The sequence below is a fragment of the Marmota monax genome, unplaced genomic scaffold, assembly GCF_021218885.2.
Source record: "Marmota monax isolate L192 unplaced genomic scaffold, Marmota_monax_Labrador192_F-V1.1 WCK01_AAM20220418_F8-fsc00087, whole genome shotgun sequence".
NCBI lineage: Eukaryota > Metazoa > Chordata > Mammalia > Rodentia > Sciuridae > Marmota > Marmota monax.
The window spans coordinates 5,570,596-5,590,424 of NW_026693476.1; the positions used below are offsets into that span (position 1 = coordinate 5,570,596).

Consider the following 19,829-nt stretch of genomic DNA (forward strand, 5'->3'; position numbering starts at 1 on the left):
CTAGTCATCTAAATTCTTCCTTGTCATTTTTTTTGGGGTGGGGGTGGGTTGGAGGTACAAGGGATTGGACCTAGCAGGACTGAGCCACATCCCCAATCCTTTTTTATTGTTTATTTTTAAGCAGAGTCTCACTGAGTTGCTTAGGGCATCACTAAGTTGCTGAAGCCGGCTTTGAACTTGTGATGCTCCTGCCTCAGCCTCCCAAGCTGCTGGGATTACAGGAGTGCACCACCATGCCCAGCCCTCCTTGTCTTTTCATTACTTGATGGCTCATTTCTTTTTAGTGTTTAATAATATCTTATTGTCTGGATGTGTTTAATGTTTATTCATCCCTATTAATCTACTGAAGGACATCTTCATTGCCTCCTAATTTGAGCAGTTATGAATAAAGTTTTCATAAATATTTATGTGCAGGGTTTTTTTTTTGTGTGTGTGTGTAGATATAAGTTTTCATTCCTTAAGGTAAATACCAAGGAGTGAGTTGGCTGATTATATGATAAAGTGAGTATGTTTAATTTTATAAAAAGCTCTTCCAAAGTGGCTATATCATTTTGCATTCCCACCAGCAATTAATGAGAATTCCTATTACTACATATCCTTACCAGCATTTGGTGTTGTCAGTATTCTAGACTTGGCTATTTTAATAAGCGTGTAGTAGTCATTTGTACTTTTAGTGTGGAACAGACAACAAGATTGGCTCTGATTATTCTGAGTAATTGACTTGCTATTTATGCTTGAATCTCATTAGTTAGGGCTGTTAATAATTTTATCAGGTCAGACAGGTTTAAATGATAGGGTTGTTAATAGGTTTGAGTGATGCTTCTAAGATGCAGACCCAAAATCTGGATTTAGCAAAATTAAGAATGCAGCCATCACAGGTAAGTGTCTAATCCTCAGATCTCTTAAAACAATAATGGAATTTAATCCTTCGGGAAAATTCTCTTGTTAGTGAATTTCTGTTCTCTTTCACCTTGGTCAGTAGGCCTTAGGCTAAAAGGAAGATCCTTAACATTTGATGCATACCTGACACTTAAGATAATCCCCATAACATTATTTAATTCTCACAATTTCCCTATGTTTTGTATAATCACTATTTATGATTCATCAAACATTTAAGTTGGGATTTTTCCACCTCTTAGTCATTATGTGTGCTTTCCCTTCCACCTCAAATAGTCTTAATTTCTCCTTTTTTGCCTGGTGAATCTCCTTCAGAACTCATCTCTGATGTTACCACTCTTAAGGAAGCCTTCCCAATCCCCTAGGTTTGCTTCCCTATTATAATCTCATTTTGTGTGTTATGTGTCATTTTCTGTGTTATTTGTGTCAAGTATCATTTCTTACTACATATAGGTGCTCAGTAAATAATCACTGTATAATTATGTCCAGTAAGTACTATAATCAGAAGTTGAATGTTGATCTCTTCAAAAACTTCCTTTAAATTACAATATACACAAAACCTAACAGGAAGTATTTCTTAATGAAATTACCCAAGAGACTCTTCCTCAACTTGATCTCAGATCTAAATTGGCTATCTAACAATAAAAGTTATTCATTACTCTATGTATACTGGCTAGGGTGTGATTCTGAGCTAAGGAACTGAAAGTCTTCAACAAGACTCCCCAGTTCCATTTGCTAGGCAAATGCTCTACCACTGAGCTACAGTTCAGCCCTTCTCTTAAGAGAAGTCCCACCTTTCTGATCAGCTATTTCTAAAGAAAGCTGGTGGAAAAAAGTTTCCAGAACTACAAATTCAGTTAGGAAAGTACAAGCTGTGGACACATCTGCTGGTTTACCAGTATTTCTAACTTCCTGTTGAGCTGAAAACTGCTTGTTTTGTGGAAGAGCAAAATTTAATAGCAAACATCTAAAATGAAGAGTCCCAAAACTTTTGAGGAACAAACAGAATGCATCGTGAACACTCTACTCACAAACTTCCTGAGCCCAACATTGCACATTGCCAACCGGGACCTGGGCTCCATAGACGAACCTGACTCAGGTAAGGCTCCTGACCTGAGATGGTGATTACAATGAACCAGAGAATCTGAGTGTACTTTTTTTTTTTTTTTAATTTCATCTTAAGTAAACTCTAAATTTCTAGCAACCCCTGAAGGGAAAGAGATTCTCAGTGAAGGTAAATTTTCTGACTACTGGTGTTGATAGCACATTGAAGTTCTTGGGGAGAAATTGTTTAAAAGACTAGAGAAGTTTTCCCCTTTGCCCAGATTCCTGATACTTATTCCATCAAGCATTGTGACCAATTTGTTTCCTCTTTCTTAGGAGAGGCTTGCTGCTTTGATGTGGCTATCATTGCTGGTCGACTTCGGATGTTGGGTGACCAATTCAATGGAGAATTGGAAGCTCCTGCTAAAAATGTCATTGCAAAAACCATTCAGGGACAGGTCAATTGTTTACTTCTTGCTATTGTTTTTTACTCTTTTCTATTTCAAACCTCCTTTTCTTACTATATAAACTGTGACTAGGAATGTCCTGTGAAAGATTTGAGGGCTTATATTTATCTAAGGGGATACAGCAGGAAATGCCCATTGCCCATTCTTTTTTTTTTTTTTTTTCTTTTCTTTTTTTAGTACTGGGGATTAAACACAGGTATACTTTACCACTGAGTGATATCTCCAGTCCTTTTTATTTTTTATTTTGAAATAGGGTCTTGCTAAGTTGCTTAGGGCCTCATTAAATTGCTAAGGCTGACCTTGAACTTTCAATCCTCCTGCCTCAGCCTCCTGAGTTGCTGGGATTACAGGTGTATGCCACCACACCTGGTGCATCCTATCAATTGACACAAGATTTTATTTTGCCCCATTTTATTTTGCTTTTCCACTGTGAAGTTTACTCTTTTCCCCTGTGTAATTAATAAGTTTTATAAAGAGGTACTTTGCAACTATGTAAATATCCTATAACCCATCAAAATTTCAATCTGTTTACTTTTATATCACTACAACTTATGAATTTCCACATTATTCAAATATCCACATTACTCAACAGGAAGTTATCATCTGTTACTATCATTATTTAGATGCTCAAATTGTCTCGTATTTCTCTGGTGAGACTCCTTTTGATTAGGACCATGACTCTTTTATGTGTACCATACTTTGAGTACTTCTTTAATTTCTAGTAGAAGATCTTTACTTTCCATGCTGTCTGGAGTCATCCATTCTCCAGGGAGCTGTGTTTCTTTTAATGAAAAAACGATGTTCAGAAACTTAGATCTGGGTCCCCTTCCATGTGATTCCCTTCTTAACTTGTTTGGACTCTTGACACCTTCCTCTGACCACTGTTAGTTCCCCAAACCCCAAAAGGCCATGTTTGGCTCCACCTAATGGCTTTTGGATGAAGTCATTTGGAAAGGGGAAAGGAAAGATGAAAAGGAAGAGCTTTGTTTCTTTTTTCTTTTACTTTAGAGTTGCCTAGAATTTTCTTAGTCATGCAAACAATACCTTTACAATTTGGCCTACTGTACTTTCATGTACTTAATATTTTTCTTTCAAAAGTCATTTTTCTTTCATTTTATTCATCCTAAGCAATCTGAAACCATGGATCTGATGGGCTATTTCCATGTTTTTCTAATACTCATTAAAATGTTAAAAGGAGAAAAGTTTATCCATCTGTCCCCTAATATTACTTCAGGTATCACCAATGGCACATTGGCCACTCTTTGGGAGGCACTTTCTCTACTGGATTCCTGTATTGGCAGTCTCCTGTACTTTTTGAGTGATGTACTCTACTGATAGATCCTCTCTCTCCTCAGGTAGGAGCTGTACTCCAAGACACAGTGCAGTTCCTCAGCAAGGCCTGGTGTGCTCAGGATTCCAGCCTAGTTTATGAGAGAGCCTTTCTGGCAGTCAGTGAAACTTTTTGAATATGCGGCCCATGTGGCTCCTGAAGTGGTGAGACAGATGGCTGTCCCCATGACGAGTATGATCAATGGGAACCAAGCCATCCGAGAGTTCATTCAAGGCCAGGGGGGATGGGTAAGTATGTTGGGGCCCCTACCTTTGCTATGCACCTGCACTGTTTGGTATTAATACCTGGGACTCTAACTATGACCCTTTTTGTAAATTGGAAACCAAGCCAGAAAACAGGCCTCCCTACTTGGCTAAAATTGTTGCCATGGGAAAGGGGAGTAGAAGAAAGCTCAGCCTGTGGGGGTTGGGCTCCGGAGTCATACTGCCTAAAGTGTTGTCTACAGACTATATTCATCTCCACTTCCTTCCAATAATCATATATATGAAGTATACTGTTGGTAGAGTTCTAATCTCTGCTTGGCTTCAGTCTGTTCCCTGGTGAATTTCTGGGTCTTTTTTTTCTAACATCCTTAAATGTGTTTTAAGGAAATTCAGAACTTTAATATTATCTAACAAAAAAGCAGTTTATCTCAACTGTTATAGTGGTAACTAAAAGACATTCTAAGCCTAGGTCTTAGTAATTGTTGAAACCTCTGCTATCATAGAGTGTTTCTCTATTTCTAGGATGTGGGGTGAGGAGCAGTGTGTGGGGGGTGCCTATAACCTCAAGAATTTGGGAGGCTGAGGAAGGAGAATTGCAAGTTTGAGGTCAACAAGAGCAATTTAGTGAGACACTGTCTCAAAATAAAAAATAAAACTGTAACTCAGTACAGCACCCCTCAGTTCAATCCCCACCACCAAATAAATTTTTAAAAATTAAAAAACAAAATTGTTCCCTAGATTATCTACAGATCATTCACTGATTTCTTAGGAAATTTTTTTGGGGGGATGGGGGAGATTGGGATTGAACCCAGGGGTGCTTAATCACTGAGCTACATCCCTAGCCCTTTTGATTTTTTTATTTTGAAATAGGGTCTTACTAAATTGCTTAGGCCCTCACTAAGTAGCTGAGGCTGGCTACAAGTTTGGGATCCTCTTGCCTTAGCCTCCTGAGGTTCTGGGATTTACAGGTAATGCATCAAACTCCTGACACTTAGGAAGTTTTTAAAGACCATTCTTTGACTATAGGATTTTCACTATTCTTCCTAGGAAAATCTGGAGAGCTGAAGAAGTGGAATTATTCCCCAGACCAACATCACTTCCTCTTTGACTGAACAGGGACTGATTTCTGGCAATTAAAATGGACCAAAAAAAAAAAAAAATCAAAACAACTCACTTCATCTGGCAGAATTGAACTTAGCTGAATAAGTAATTTTCTACTGATTATTAAAGTTAGGAGAAACTCCCAGAAGCCTACGGAGATTTTATACTTTCTTTCTTTACATGAATTTTAATGAGATTTTGTTGAAGCAGAGACCTCCAGACACAAAGTAATGACTTGTTATGAGTAAACTTCTAGGCAACAGGACAGGCCTTTGCTGGAGATATTTTGGAGGAAACAGAGAACACTAGAAATTATTCTTTCAGATTTAGCCCTGTATTTTGGTAAGGATCTTGTCTACTAATTTTGCAATCTAAAGGGAGACTTTTGGTTGAAAAATCTTACATTATTTCAAGTTGATTTTCTCTCAAATTTATCCCTAAATTTCATCTGAGCAGAATTAATTTTATGTATTTTAGAGGCTGAAAGCCAAAAATTGCAGTTTGTTCATTTAGCCTTTTACTAGAAAAGGTCAAAGGAAGATTAAAAATTATTGCATTTTTATTACCACAGGATGTAGGAAGTGCCAACCCACATTTAGGACTGTAGGGCCACCCCAGTTTAGATGAAGCTAGTTGCGTACCACAGAGTTTTTGTTTGTTGTTTTTTGTACTGGAGATTGAACCCTGGGGTGCTTTACCACTAAGCTATATCTGCAGACCTTTTCATTTTTTGAGACAGGGTCTTACTAAGTTGCTTAGAGCCTCACTAAATTGCTGAGGCTAGCCTCAAACTTGCAATTCTCCTATCTTAGCCTCCTGAGTTGCTGGGATTACATAAGTGATCCAATGGGCCTGGCCAGAGTTTTTAAAAGTATGGTCCACCTAGCACTTGTGAGTCTTATTAAATTGCTGATTCCCAAGTCCCACCCCTAGAAATTTTGATTTTGTAGGAGTGGAGACTGGGGCCTGGGAACCTATCATTTCAACTCCATAGGTGATTCTAATGCACATAGAGTTTGAGAACCATCACTTTAGAAAAAAAGTTGAAAAATTACAAGCCATAGGCCAAATCTATCCTGCTCTTTTTCTTTTTCTTTCTTTCTTTTTTTTTTTTTTTTTTTTTTTATAAATAAGTGTTATTGGAATGTAATGTCACTCATTTGTCTATATATTGTCTGTGGCTGCCTTAACACTACAACAATAGAGTTGAATAGTTAGGGCAGACACCATGTGGCCTATCGAGTCTAAAATATTTACTAGCTGACTCTACAGGAAAAGTTTGCTGATCTCTGCTCTAGAGCTAAATGAACATTTCTTCTGGAGTAATTTTAAACTTTGTTACAGTTCTGATAATTTCTATAAACACAGTTGTAATTAGGAATTAAACTCAAAGTTACTAAGCCCTTTTTTCAGAACTTAGTTTGAAGGTGTCTTATTTTTGTTTTTTAAATTTTTTTTAGGTACCAGGGATTGAACCCAGGGGTGCTCACACACTGAGCCATATCCCCAGTTCTTTTTATTTATTTATTTTTTAATTTTGAGACAGGGTCTCACTAAACTGCTTAGGGCCTTGCCTAGTTGCTAAGGCTGGCTTTTGAACTTGCAATTCTCCTGCCTCAGCATTCTAAGCCTCTGGGATTACAGGCATGTGCTACCATGCCCAGGAGAGAGGCTTCAGTCAATCAGAGAGCTCTGTGGTTCCTGAGTTTCTGATAAAAGGTATATATTTCTTTGGCCTTACAAGCGAAAGTGATTGTAAGTAAAAATTATTCTATGATCTGTGTGTCTCACAGTAGTCCTTAAAAATATAGTCAATTAGTAGGCAGTCATCAGCTACAGATTCTAAAACAACAACAACAACAACAGACTATTTACTTGAATGTCAGGAAGAAAATACTGCTATATGTACTTATTAAATCAGGTGTTTGTGACTTTGGCTGAATTTTACCAAAGCTAACTACTTTCCCTCCCTCAGCCAGCCATCTCTCTGGCTTTTAAGTGCAGAGAAGTAAATATACGGTTCTGTTAATATATTTTTGCTTTTCCATGTAATACTTATTTTTTCTATTCCTGGAAAAAAATCACAATAGGTTAATAATCCAGAGACAAAATTTCTTTTTTCTTTTTAGTAGAAATTAGCCATGTTTACTACCACCTAAGACAGTTGATATATATCTAAGTCCCTTATATAAAAATCAAGATGGTGAGTTTTGTGGTATTTGACCTCTTAGGCAAAAGCATAATATTTTCACTTTGACTAATGCTGTTTATGAAATAAAATTATTCTGTTTATGCATTTGAACTCAGTTTTAGCAAGTGCAATCTAAATTGGATAGTAAACTGGGCATGGTGGCACATGCCTATAATCCCAGTGGCTCAGGAGGCTGAGGCAGGCTTTTGCAAGTTCAAAGCCAGCCTCAGCAACTTAACAAGGCCCCAAACAACTTAGTGAGACCCTGCTTCAAAATAAAAAATAGAAAGGGCTGGGGATGGGTCTCAGTGGTAAAGTGACACTGGGTTCAATCCTGGTACCAAAAAAAGTCAGGCCAGCCCCTCCTTTTTCTTTTTTCCCTCTTATCATACCAGCTCCCTATTTCATCCTGTTTTGCCCCATAAAACATCAGACTGTGAATTTAGTTCCAATTATACCGCAGTGTATTGAGGTTAGAAGATACAGTGCCCCTTGAGATTATACCAGGCAAGTGGGTCAAGCAGCTCTGGCTTCATGTTGCATCTGTTGCTAGGTCATCCCATCTTAGGAAAGCTTAAGTGATTGGGCTGCTGGAAGAAGACCTTGTCTAGCTCAGAGATGATGAATGCCTTCCGATTGCCTAATTTTAACAATTTAATTTCACTGTAGGGTAATTATATGACTTTGGGCAAGTGACCTAATTCCTCTGTGCCTTACTTTCCACATCTGTAAAACAAAGATTATTTAGTAACTACTTCATAAGAATATTGTGATGGATATATGAAACAATATACTCTGTAAAGGGCTCATCTTAGTACCTGGCATAATTTAACACTGTACTGTTAGCAATTTGGAACCCCTGTGATTTGGAGTTCCTAAGGTTCTAGATTGGCTTTTTTTTCCTCCATTAATTTTGTCTCTCACATACATAAGTCAGTCTTAGAGCTTCATCTTTCACTCAATGTGAGTGATTCCTAAGTATGATTTATTTTTCTTCTTCTCAAATCCACAAACTAATGCTTATTTCTGCATGCCTTTCTTATCTCACACTCTCCTAGATTGCCATCCAACTGGCTCAGTCATTTTTACCCTTTTCCCTCTTTCGTCCTAATCATCCAGTTAATCTTCCTCTTTTATTCCTTCCTGTCTTCCCTTATAATATGTGGGTCTCAGAGTCAGAAAGCATTACTCACTGTTTTTTGTTTTGCTTTGTTTTTTAACCAGAGAGCTTGCCTTGCATGTGTGAAGCACTGGGTTCAATCCGCAGCACAACAAACAAACAAACAAATAAATAAATAAATAAATAAAGATATTGTGTCCATCTACAACTAAAGATAATATTAAAAAGAAAAGAAACACTTTCCAGAAGCATTAGTTTGTTTCCATGCTCTTAAAATCCTTTAGTAAAACTTTTTAGGGTAATTGAGTATGTTTATTATCTTGATTGAGGTAATGGTTTCATGGGATACATACATGTCAAAAGTGTACAGTTTGACATATGTAGCTTGTTGTATGTCAGTACTACTTCAATAAAGTTGTTTTTTAAAAAGAAATTTGAGGTTGGAATGTGGCTCAGTGGCAGAGTACTTGCCCAGCATGTGTGAGGCTCTGGGTTCTATTCCCAGCATGGCAAGGTTCCTGGCTTTCCACCAGCCTGGGATTCAAATCCCCCCAGGATGTGACCCCAACTGCCCTTTCTAGCCTCTACTGCTTTCTGTTTCATATTGCTTTTTCTCATCTCAACCTATTGAAATCTTCAAGACCAACTCAATGATCACTTCCTCCATAGAGGCTATCTATAGATAACCCCCAAAAAGTGATCTTTGGCTCTTTACACTTATTTGCATCACTTTTATGGTTCTTTTCACAAATAGCCTTCAATTGTAGTTATTTGTATATTTGTTGTTCCTATTAGAAAACAGGATCCTTAATGGGTACTTAGTTGTACACTTCTCTAACACCCCTCTCCTCCATTCTCTCACATGTGTATGGATGTTATAAATCTTCATTAAATGAATAAGTGATTAAAATGAAGCTTCAGGTTTGATTATACATTGAGCAAGATTCAAAGCCTCACCAAGAGTCCTGACTCTCTATTTTTTAAAGGTTAAATTGCTTCAATTGCAAGTTATGAATTGACTTTTGCCTCTTGGGGTTTTTTTTGGAACCAAGGGCAGAGTATGATCCCCTATGTGGAATATGGGAAGGTGACTCTGAAGTCTGTAGCAGGTAAACTGAAGAGCTTGATGAGGTTTCAAAATGTTGTCATGATAAACAGCAGATTAAGGGACCTTTCTTCTGAGGACAATGTGAAAAACACGACAAATTAAACAAGCTTTATTATAGGTATTTTATGAGTCTCTTCTTCATTGCTTTTGATATACCTGAAATTATAGGTGGCATTTTGCATATCCTCTTTGGAACAAGTTTCTCTCTTAAAATAAGTCTGTTCTGGAGCTGAAGGAGGTCATTTCTTTCTGGCCTTTCTGAGCTGGACTCAGAGCCTCAGTAGCCCTACCACTTGGGCAGCAGCATTTGGGGAAGTGCTCTTTGCCAAGTTCCTGGGCCTCCCTGTAGTGAAGGCCCATCTGCTCCTGGCATAGTGAAACGGCCCAGCCAGAGACTGGAAACCTAGACTGTGCCAGCATAGAGACCTGGAGTAAATAGTGTAATGAAAAACCAAGATGAAGTGGATTTTTCACCAAAGCCAAACCACTTAATATAGCATACTTTATCACAACAAATTTCTTTTAGGTATGCTCAAGACATGTTGAGTACAGTGAGTTATACAAATGCATGGAAGACACTATCATTGCCTTTGATATACCTGAAACTATAGATGGCATTTTGCATACCCTCTTTGGAATAAGTTTCTCTTTAAAAAAAAATTATGGGGAGCAAGAAGCATATGAATAATTTTAAAAACTTCTATATCTGAATATAAAGACTTATATTGTAGGGGCCCAAACTAAGAGAAGATCATGGCAAGATAGAGTTAGGGGCAAGAGTCTTAAAAAACAGGTGACTGAACTTTATGGCTTTATTTTCATGCTGGGAAGATAGGGGTAAAGGTAAGAAGTAGCAAAAGAAGTGGTAGTAGGTGAACAGTCTGTAGGTGATGTGATTGGAGAGGTTGGGTGGGGACAGATGATGGGGAAGGATCTGGCAACAAGCTGAGGAATCTGGATTTGTTCCTAAAGCCTATCAGTAAGTATTTTGGTACTTTTGTATTAAAGTGAAATATAAGAATTTGGGGGCTGGGGCTGTAGTTCAGTGGCAGAGCATTTACCTAGCATATGTGAGGCACTGGGTTCGATCCTCAGCACCACATAAAAATAAACAAAATAAAGGAATGATATCCATCTACAACTCCAAAAAGAAAAAAAAATAAAAGAATTTTCATCTACCTTTGTTGCCAGGAGACTCTAGACTGGAATATATATAGATATATGGAAGATCACCTAAGAGCTCATTGCTACAGGAAAACAGATGTGAAAACTGGAATGGTAGTTAACATGAGAATAGACAGGACAAGTTGAATCTAAGACATTAAAGAGAAAGGACCAACAGGCCTTGGTGAACAAGAGAATGCTTACAAGGGACTGAGCGTTTCATAGATAATGCCCATAGCCTACATTGAATCAATGGCCCAGGGATATATGGAAAGGTAAGAATTGTGAAACTAAAGCTAAGATCGGGTAAGTGGCTTCCCTAGGGTAAAACATGCCTCCTCATAGAAGGTTGTTCTGAGAAACTGGAGTGTTTTTCCTATTTGATTAGTTTATCTTGCCCTAATAACTTCCCCCTGTAATTCTCCTTAAACTTTCCTGCTCTCTAATTCCTAATTCCTTCATGATGGTGATATTTCCCCTCAAACTGGCACACCACCCTCTTGTTGGAGCAGGTGACTGGGACTGGCACTCCTGTTATCTTCTTCCTTCTGAACATAAGAGGCAGCAGTGAGATTTTAACTCCTCCAAGTGCACATCTGCACTTTCACTCCCTCCTAGAGCTCACCCTTGATGGTTTTGGCAAATTGCTTATGAGTTTTTCATTGCATGCACCTCTGAGCCTGGCTAATCTATTTTTGCTCAACCCCATATTTCAGAACACTTTCTTATGGTCCATGCCAGACTGGTTTAAATGATTCATCTTAAATTCTTCTAAGTATTTGTCAAACTTTGTTGCATGACTTGGTTCCCCTCTGCAGCTCTTGAACTTCCCATAAGATACAAATGAATCAACACTATCTTCCTTGAAAAGCATTATGCTCTTCTTGCCATCTAGTATCTATAGAAGGAAATATGTAAAAAAAAAAAAAAAAAAAAAAAAAAAACTAAATAACAGCTCAGATTGTTAACAATAAGACTAAAGGTTATTTTGTTTTGTTTTCTCCTTAAGCTTGTTTTTTGCTCACTTGAGTGGTCTACTCAGGAAATAGCCCTGTAGCTAAGTGGGTTTTTGAGGTTAGTAATTTTACAATGTTTCTATACCTTTTGGTTTTACAGTAGAGTCAACTCCTAAGAATAGCTGCTTGCTTTAAAAAAAAAAAGTGCTGCGATTCTAATAAGACACTATGTACAGATCCTTAGATTTGAGGTTAAAAAAAAAAAAACTATGTATGGCAGTATCTAAGAAAGTTTCTTTCTTACATTTATTTCTCTTTTCCTTCCCTAAGGAAACTGTAAAAGAGTGTTCTGAAATTGGGGGTTGAGGAAAAATAGATTAGCCAAGCACAGAGGTGCATGCTTATAATCCCAGCAATTTTGGAGACATAAGGATCACTAGTCTGAGACCAGCCTGAGCAAGACACTCAGCAACTTAACAAGATCTTGTCTCAGAATAAAAAGGACTAGGGATGTAGCTCAGTAGTAAAACATCCCTAAGTTTAAGCCCTAGCACAAAAAAAAAAAAAAAAAGATTTAAGTTTTATTAGGTATCTTTTAACTTTTATCTAATAAAGAATAAAGTTCTAATTTTGATGATAGTGAGGAACTACTAAGGTGACAGATTATGAAACCATATATCTTATTTGTTTGAACATGGAAGATTATTTTCATTTTAGGATTATGCTTTGCTACTCTGCAAATAATTTAGTTTGGAATATTTCAATTCTTATCAGTAATCATGTCTAATACCTTTAGTTCTGAGATGTTTTATTAACTGGTTAAGGATGTTACCATTTTCTGCTTTCTTACATTGTATATCCAGAACTAACAGTGTTTTGCATTTAGTGGGTACTCAATAAAATTATTGAACAAATTAATAAAACTTTTAAAGGTTTTTTTTTCCTAAATAGAAAGCAAACTTTATTTTATATCAAACTAAGCTTTGAACTTCCGAAGTATAAAATACCAAAGCTTTTCTATGTCAAATAAAAATCAGGAATGTTGGGACTGGGGTTGTGGCTCAGTGGTAGAGCACTTGCCTTGCACATGTGAGACACTTGGTTCGAGTCTCAGCACCACATAAAAATAAATAAAAAAATAAAAGTATTGTGTCCATTTACAACTAAATATATATATATATATATATATATATATATATATATATATATATATAAATCAAGAATGTCCACCTTTATATTAAAACCAAAAAAGAAAAAGAACAAAGTCAAAATATTCAAGCCAGGCACCATGGCACATGCCTGTAATCCCAGCAGCTCAGGAGGCTGAGGCAGGACGATCATGAGTTCAAAGCCAGCCTAGCAAGAGTGAGGCGCTAAGCAACTCAGTGAGACCCTGTTTCTAATAAAATATAAAATAGGGCTGGGGATTTGGCTCAGTGGTCAAGTGCCCCTGAGTTCAATCCCTAATACCAAAAAAAAAAAAAAAAACCAAAAAACACCAAAACAACAAAATTCAAGACAAGGACAAAATTCAAGACAAGGTTCAACAATAATAATGTAAAATCTGGAGTGAATGACCAAAATTTCAAATTATCAATATAGCTCAGTTCGATGGATCTCTCAGTAAATTTCAACTTGAAACAACAAAAAAGTACTATTTACCAACAGTAAGTATAATAGTGATACTGTTTATATCATCTAATTTGAGGTATATAATCCATGGCAAGTTAAAAAATACAAACCACACACTGACCAAGGGAACAGAAAATAAAGCAATTAACAATTATAGGAATCAAGAGAACACCTAAGCTTATAAAAACTTTCTCAATTAGTAGCATATTCTGTATATGATGTGCAGAAAACTATAATTAAAACAAGGTAGTTTTTTTATTAGTTGCCTAATTTTAAAAATGAGGAAATTTTTAACTATATCTCTAAAAGACCACAGAGTTATCACTGAAATATACATTTCTCAAGACATTGGGCAAAAAGTTCCCATTTATGGGATATATGTTCTTTTTTTTTTTTTCCCCACGCAGTGAAACTGAGAAAAATCGTATCAAATGATAAATCTTCTCTAATCTTAAATACTCCAATAATGCAAACCTTGAGAAATGTAATTTTTTAAAATTCAGACTTGATACAGGTTATTATTAAACAAAGATGTACAAATATTATTGCTTTTTCAGATTTTTCAAAATTATACATTGTTTAAACAACTATAATGCTCTTAAATCATACTGTAAACTTTTTTTTAATTTAAAGCATAATTTATTTAAACAAATTGATATCTTTTTTTTATTATTAGTTGTTCAAAACATTACATAGCTCTTGACATATTTCATACATTCAAATTGATGATATCTTGTAGTTGCATATTTATCATGTTTTCGTTGCTGGTTTTTTGTTTTTGTTTTTTTGGACCTCAATGATGGTTTTTTTTTGTTTGTTTGTTTGTTTTTGTTTTTTATTAGTTGTTCAAAACATTGCATAGCTCTTGACATATCCACTTGAATACTGTAAACTTTTATACCTGCTTTTATTTTCTTAATGAAAACTGTTCAATCCAACAATCTAGGTTGAATCCTGTACTATATAAAGCAAGTCACAGTTCACATAAAAACAAATGATCAAGCCAGACGGCCTGGTGCACACCTGTAATCCCAGAGGCCTGGGAGGCTGAAGGACCACAAGTTCAAAGCTAGCCTCAGTAATTCAGAGAGGCCCTAATAATTCAGCAAGACCCTGTCTCTAATTAACATATAAAAAAGAGATGGGGATGGGACTCAGTGGTTGAGGGTCCCTGGGTTCAATCCCCAGTACCAAAAAAGAAAAAGTGGTCAATCTTCAGTTTTTATTAAAATCATGATGTTAAGATAACAAAACTGGGGCTTGGGTTGTGGCTCAGTGGTAGAGTGCTCACCTAGCATGCATGAGGCACTGGGTTCGATCTTCACAACCACATCAATGTAAAATAAAGATATTGTGTCCACCTAAAACTAAAAAATAAACATTTTAAAAAAAGGTATTTGGACTGGGATTGTGGCTCAGCAGTAGAGCGCTCACCTAGCATGTGTGAGGCCCTGGGTTCGATCCTCAGCACCACAAAAAAAATAAATAAATAAAATAGAGATATTGTGTCTAGCTACAACTAAAAAATAAATATTTAATAAATAAATAAATAAATAACAAAACTGGGTTCGATTCTTAGCACTGCATATAAATAAAGGAGAAAAACATTCATTTTAAAAAAAATTAACTAGGATTTACCAGTGGACAACAATGGACCCACAGAGCATTGTCTTTTGCATTCTGTGAAAAGTCTGTTTGTTTCTTCTTTACTTTCAGCTTCCTCTTCTGAAACATCTTCTTTATCAGCCTTTTGTTCCTCCTCCACTTTTTTCAAAGGTTGAGAAAATTCTAGTAATGAGGGTTTTTTTTTTTTTTTTTTTTTAAGGGTATGGCTGTGGTTTGTGCGCTTTTGAAGGACAAAGGCAGTCCGCCATAAATATCATACAAAGTCCTAATAACGGTCCTGAAAGCAGAGTTGCTAAAGCAAAAAGTGTGTATGATCCCCAAACTGGTAATCCAAGGTCTTCAATAAAATAGTTGTGGCAAGTAGAACAGAACCTGGACAAAACCATGATGAAACAGGTTTAATGTTCTTTACTCCTTTTCGATTATAAAGTTGATGGAGTCCTTCTTAGCCCTTGATTCCAGATAGCGCCTAAATTCACCATCTTTACAATGATAAATTGTAGAAAGAACAGTTGTGATAAACTCAGTCCTGTCTGCTCTGTGACATCTACTTTTGCAACGTTAACCTCAATAATTCTCTCCATTCGGCAAAACTTTCCAATTTTGGTTGAAGATTTTGACACACAGGACACCAAGTGCATGAAATTCTGTCATCCACTCTCCTTCCAGCAACTCTCTCCAGTTAAGCAACAGCACCAACATGGTTAGGGGAACTATGAGATGCCCAGAGGGTGCTATGAATTAATGAATTTCTATGAGTTTTTTCTAATTAAGAAAGTTGTATAAGTTTAAAAGCATCCTTAATTCCATTACACACAATTGACTCTTTTTTTTTTTTTTTTCATCTTTTAGGCTTCACTACATATATTTTATTGTGATTTTAATTGTTTTTTGTACTAGGAATTGAACCCAGGGGCATTTTTACCATGGCCTTTTTTATTTTTTGTTTTGAGACAGGTTCTCACTAAGTTATTTAGGGCCTCACTAAGTTGCCTTGGCTGGCCCTGAACTTGTGGTCTTCCCGCCTCAGCCTCCTGAGTCTCTGAGAATACAGGCATGGGTTAAAATTTTGTATTCTTTTTAATGTAAAGTTTTCCCATATTTTATGTGTTTTTAAATAGTCAAACACTGCATTATTTAGAGCAGCAAGAAAGTCACCTTAATGCTAGGTGGGGATAATCTGAGAAATATTATCATATTCCAACATTATTGCTGAGGAATTATAGTTCATTTTAATTTATGTGGACTGGGATCAAAACTATTTGGAATATTGGCTTCAAGTTGCCTGTAACCAAGACACCTCAACTATCTCCTTTCTTACTGTTGGGCCCAATAAAGAGGATGCAGCCTCTTGGTAATGTTCAGAATCATGATTTCCTGAAGGGAGTTTGAATAATGTTGGGAAAACAGAAAGGATTGCTAATATCTTAAATAGAGGAAGTCCAAACAACATATTTCCCAGTTTTCCTCAGGATTATTTCAGACTAATTTTGTTTTCATATCATTTATTGAACCAAGATAATATGCTCATTTCGGTTTGTTCTCACACTGAATTAGACCTTGGGTGGATTTGTACCCACTGAGGAGAGAATTTATGCAAACTGAGGCACTGAAGCTTTTTCAAGAACAGCTGTTTGTCAGGGCCAATGCCACACATACAGAATGACTTCCTGAAACAATATCTGTTCTAAGACATTCATTGCAGAGTAAAAATGTCTACTCTAGAAACTGTTCTTCAGGCTTTGTTTGTTTTGAGACAGAATCTGTGTATGTTGCCCAGGCAAGATTTGAACTCCTGGACTCAAGCTATCCTCCTGCCTTAGCTTCTTGAGGTGCTGGTACTAAAGATATGCCTGGTTCTCAGGCTTGACCTAGAATTCACACTGTAGTCAGAAAGGTAGTTGATTTTACTTTCTTTTTGTTACTGTTTGCCAGCATTACATTCTGGAGATATTGTGCTGCCTTGTCAGGTACTCTTGTCAAGGACCACTAGCTCCTGGTTCCATGTAGACCAGTGCTCTTGGCCTTTATGTCCAGAACCCAGGTGAAGCTCAAAGAGCTGCTGGGGGGTTGAAGAGGTGCTGAAATCAATACTTCCCTAATGGAGTGCAGGACTTCCCCAGCTCTGGGAGAGACATAGACTGTTAGAAGCAGCTGACTTTGCTTCATCCAAAAGAAAATATGAGGTCTGTATGGCAGATTTTAAAAGCTCTGAATAAAAATCCTTCTCTGATGAACAGAAGTTTACTGTTGATCACACTGACAAGAAACTTTTGGGAGAACGGTCCAGGTAGAAGATGTGTCACTCCAAACACAGTTTCCTTTCTGGGCCTAACTGAACTTTGTAGAGTTCATATGGGACATGAAAAAAACCAAGATGTCAACAGAGCCTTTATACTCACTGACAAAATGGGGAGAGGCAAAAGTTATCCATGAGAACTGTAGTTCTGCATTTTCTCTGGAAAGCAGAAAGAAAGATGAATTTTGCTTAAAGGTGATGGGGTGGAACAGTCTCAGAGCTAAGCAGACAATATTTTAAGTTCTGGTTAGCCTCTTGTTTGTTAAAAAGTTGAATTGTAACCAGCTTTCTTTGTTGAAGGAAGGCGCTAGGGCCCTGGAGTGAGATGATGGCTTTGTTGTGTGACCACAGAGGCTGGTTTCATACTAATTTCCTCTAGAGCTTGTGATGAAGTCAGTAAACCACAGCCTTCAGCATGCTATGTTCAGGCAGCAGCAGTGGCTTCTTGGTGGTGTCTCGGCCATGACACACATTTGACATGCCCTCCCTTAACCTACTCACAGACTGTTTCTCTTACTCTGCAGCATGGACCAAAGAGAAATTCTGCAGAAGTTCCTGGATGAGGCCCAAAACAAGAAAATTAACAAAGAAGAGTTTGCCAGTGAGTTTCTGGTGAGTCCTGTGTGTGACGCTCTCAGAGTAGTTACATACACTATTTGACTATAGTGATTCAACTCTTCTAGACCAAATTGCTCTCAGGACAAAGTAATTATCAGACCTTGAAGGAGAAGAAAGAGGGCAATCTAAAAGTCTGACTGCTCTGGTTTTGATACATTTAGGTATTTTATTAAAAATACTGTTTTTAATATTCTGTTTGCTAGTGTTTTAGAGTTTGGAAATCCTACAGAGGCAAAACACAACTCCAGATGTATAAATACTAATGTAATATTAATTGAACATTCAGAGTTCCCTAGGCATCAGAGTTGTGGTTTATACTTCAAATCACTAATTTTAATTAATATTAAGAAGAAAGAGAGCACAATTAATTTTTTATAGAATATTGTTTTTAACCTCCTCATGGGATGCCATTTGGATGACAGAGGTTTTTGAAAAGCATCAAAACTACTGATTGTCACTTTTTTCTTTTCTTTTTCCTATGAGAAAAATATTAAAACATGTGTTTTTATAATAACAGGGTTTCCCTAGCTTACATTGCTTAGAGAGGTGGAAAGGCTGGGGTAGGGAGTAGAGACAAGTGAGGGCCATGGAGAGAAATACGAGCGTAGCCTTGGGTCAGATAGATTGATTTTGCAGAGGAACAATGCCTTCCTCTGAAGGAACTGTAGGTATTGGTGCAATGGAAGTTGGATAGACCTCATTCACTCTATTACCTGGCACATCAGTGAATATAGGATGTCCGATAGTACCTCTCATGTGTTTTGGAATACTTGCAGCTGTATTTCAGAGCTATAAGAATCACTCTAAAGAGGGAAAAAACAAGAAAACTGATACTTCAGTTAAATTGTAGACTATTTGACATGTTCCTTAATCTTCCCAAATCGCTGTTTAAAAAAAAAAAAAAAATATGTATATATATATATATATATATATATATATATATTTACATATACATATATTTTAGTTGTAGATGGACATAATACCTTTATTTTTATGTGGTGCTGAGGATCGAACTCAGTGCCATACATATAATAAGCAATCACTGTAGCAGTGAGCTACAATCCCAGTTCCCAATCTCTTATTTTCTATTTTATAAAATGGGGATAATAATTTATGTCCTAATCATTTTTATAGATTTGTTGTGATGATTAAATATCAATAATAATAATAATGACTATAGTGATAAAATGTGAGTCGTGTGCTATGGTGCAAACTTGTAGTCTCAGCTACTCAGAAAACTGAGTGAGAATGATTGCAAGTTCCAGGCCAGCCTAGGCAACTTAAAAAAAAAAAAAATATATATATATATATATATATATATATATGGGTTATTTGGTAATATTTATTGAGCATGTACCATGGATCAAGTTCAGTTCTAGGCAATACAATAGCGAACAAAATGAATAAGTCTTTGCCCTCCAGAGCTAACATTCTGGTACCAGAGAATAGATAATAAAATACTTTGTAAAGTCTCCAGTGATCAGATATTATGGATGAATGATGAGATGTTATGATAGGAAACCCCTATGTTAGTTCAACTTGGAATAATATCATGGTGTCATAAAAAAAAAAATGTGCTTCTACTGCTACTAGCCAGGCATTCTGAGCCTCTCTGAAGAGATTTACCAAAGAGAAGGTAAGGAGCATATTTGTCTGTGTAGACACATGCCTGCTCTGAGATTGTGATTCCTGATCTAGATTCTCCCAAGGATAGAGGCAAAAAGTGAGCTGACAGGCAGTGCCAGCCTCTGTTCTATTTTGACTGTATTTTTTAAAAATAGTACAGACTGCTTTCCTAATATCTTACCGTTTTAAAGCTCAGGTCATTATACTCTCTTACCAAATTACAGCAGCTACCTTTAACTGGTTTCATTGCTTCTAGCCTTTCCCCACCTTCAATGACTTTTCCGTTCAACACCCAAGTGATCTTTTAATAATATAAATTTGGTCATTTTTTTCCTTTCTTAAGAACTTTTAATAGTTCGTATCTTTTAGTTGTTTATAATAGTAAAATATAATAACATTTAGAAGAGTATGTAAGACATGTAAGTA

The 19,829-nt window shown here is 36.6% G+C and overlaps 2 protein-coding genes and 1 pseudogene across 2 annotated transcripts in view; 2 read left to right on the top strand and 1 right to left on the bottom strand.

The window, feature by feature from the left end:
- Window positions 1–527: 527 nt before the first annotated feature.
- Bcl2l15 (BCL2 like 15) lies at window positions 528–9,603 on the top strand. Its single transcript, XM_046458270.2, is given in 5 exon segments — window positions 528–1,996; window positions 2,278–2,399; window positions 3,764–3,855; window positions 3,857–3,986; window positions 5,010–9,603. Coding segments are annotated over 5 exon segments (489 nt in total). The 5' UTR covers window positions 528–1,869; the 3' UTR covers window positions 5,028–9,603.
- Window positions 9,604–14,861: 5,258 nt separating this feature from the next.
- LOC124101981 (thioredoxin-related transmembrane protein 1-like) lies at window positions 14,862–15,562 on the bottom strand (annotated as a pseudogene).
- A 1,982-nt stretch (window positions 15,563–17,544) lies between these two features.
- The window catches only part of Ptpn22 (protein tyrosine phosphatase non-receptor type 22), a 53,621-nt gene continuing 51,336 nt past the window's right edge, over window positions 17,545–19,829 (top strand). The window contains exon 1 of the mRNA XM_046458285.2: window positions 17,545–17,771. Within this exon, the coding sequence (XP_046314241.1) occupies window positions 17,685–17,771 (87 nt within the window). The 5' untranslated portion in view covers window positions 17,545–17,684. The remainder of the gene's footprint in view (window positions 17,772–19,829) is intronic.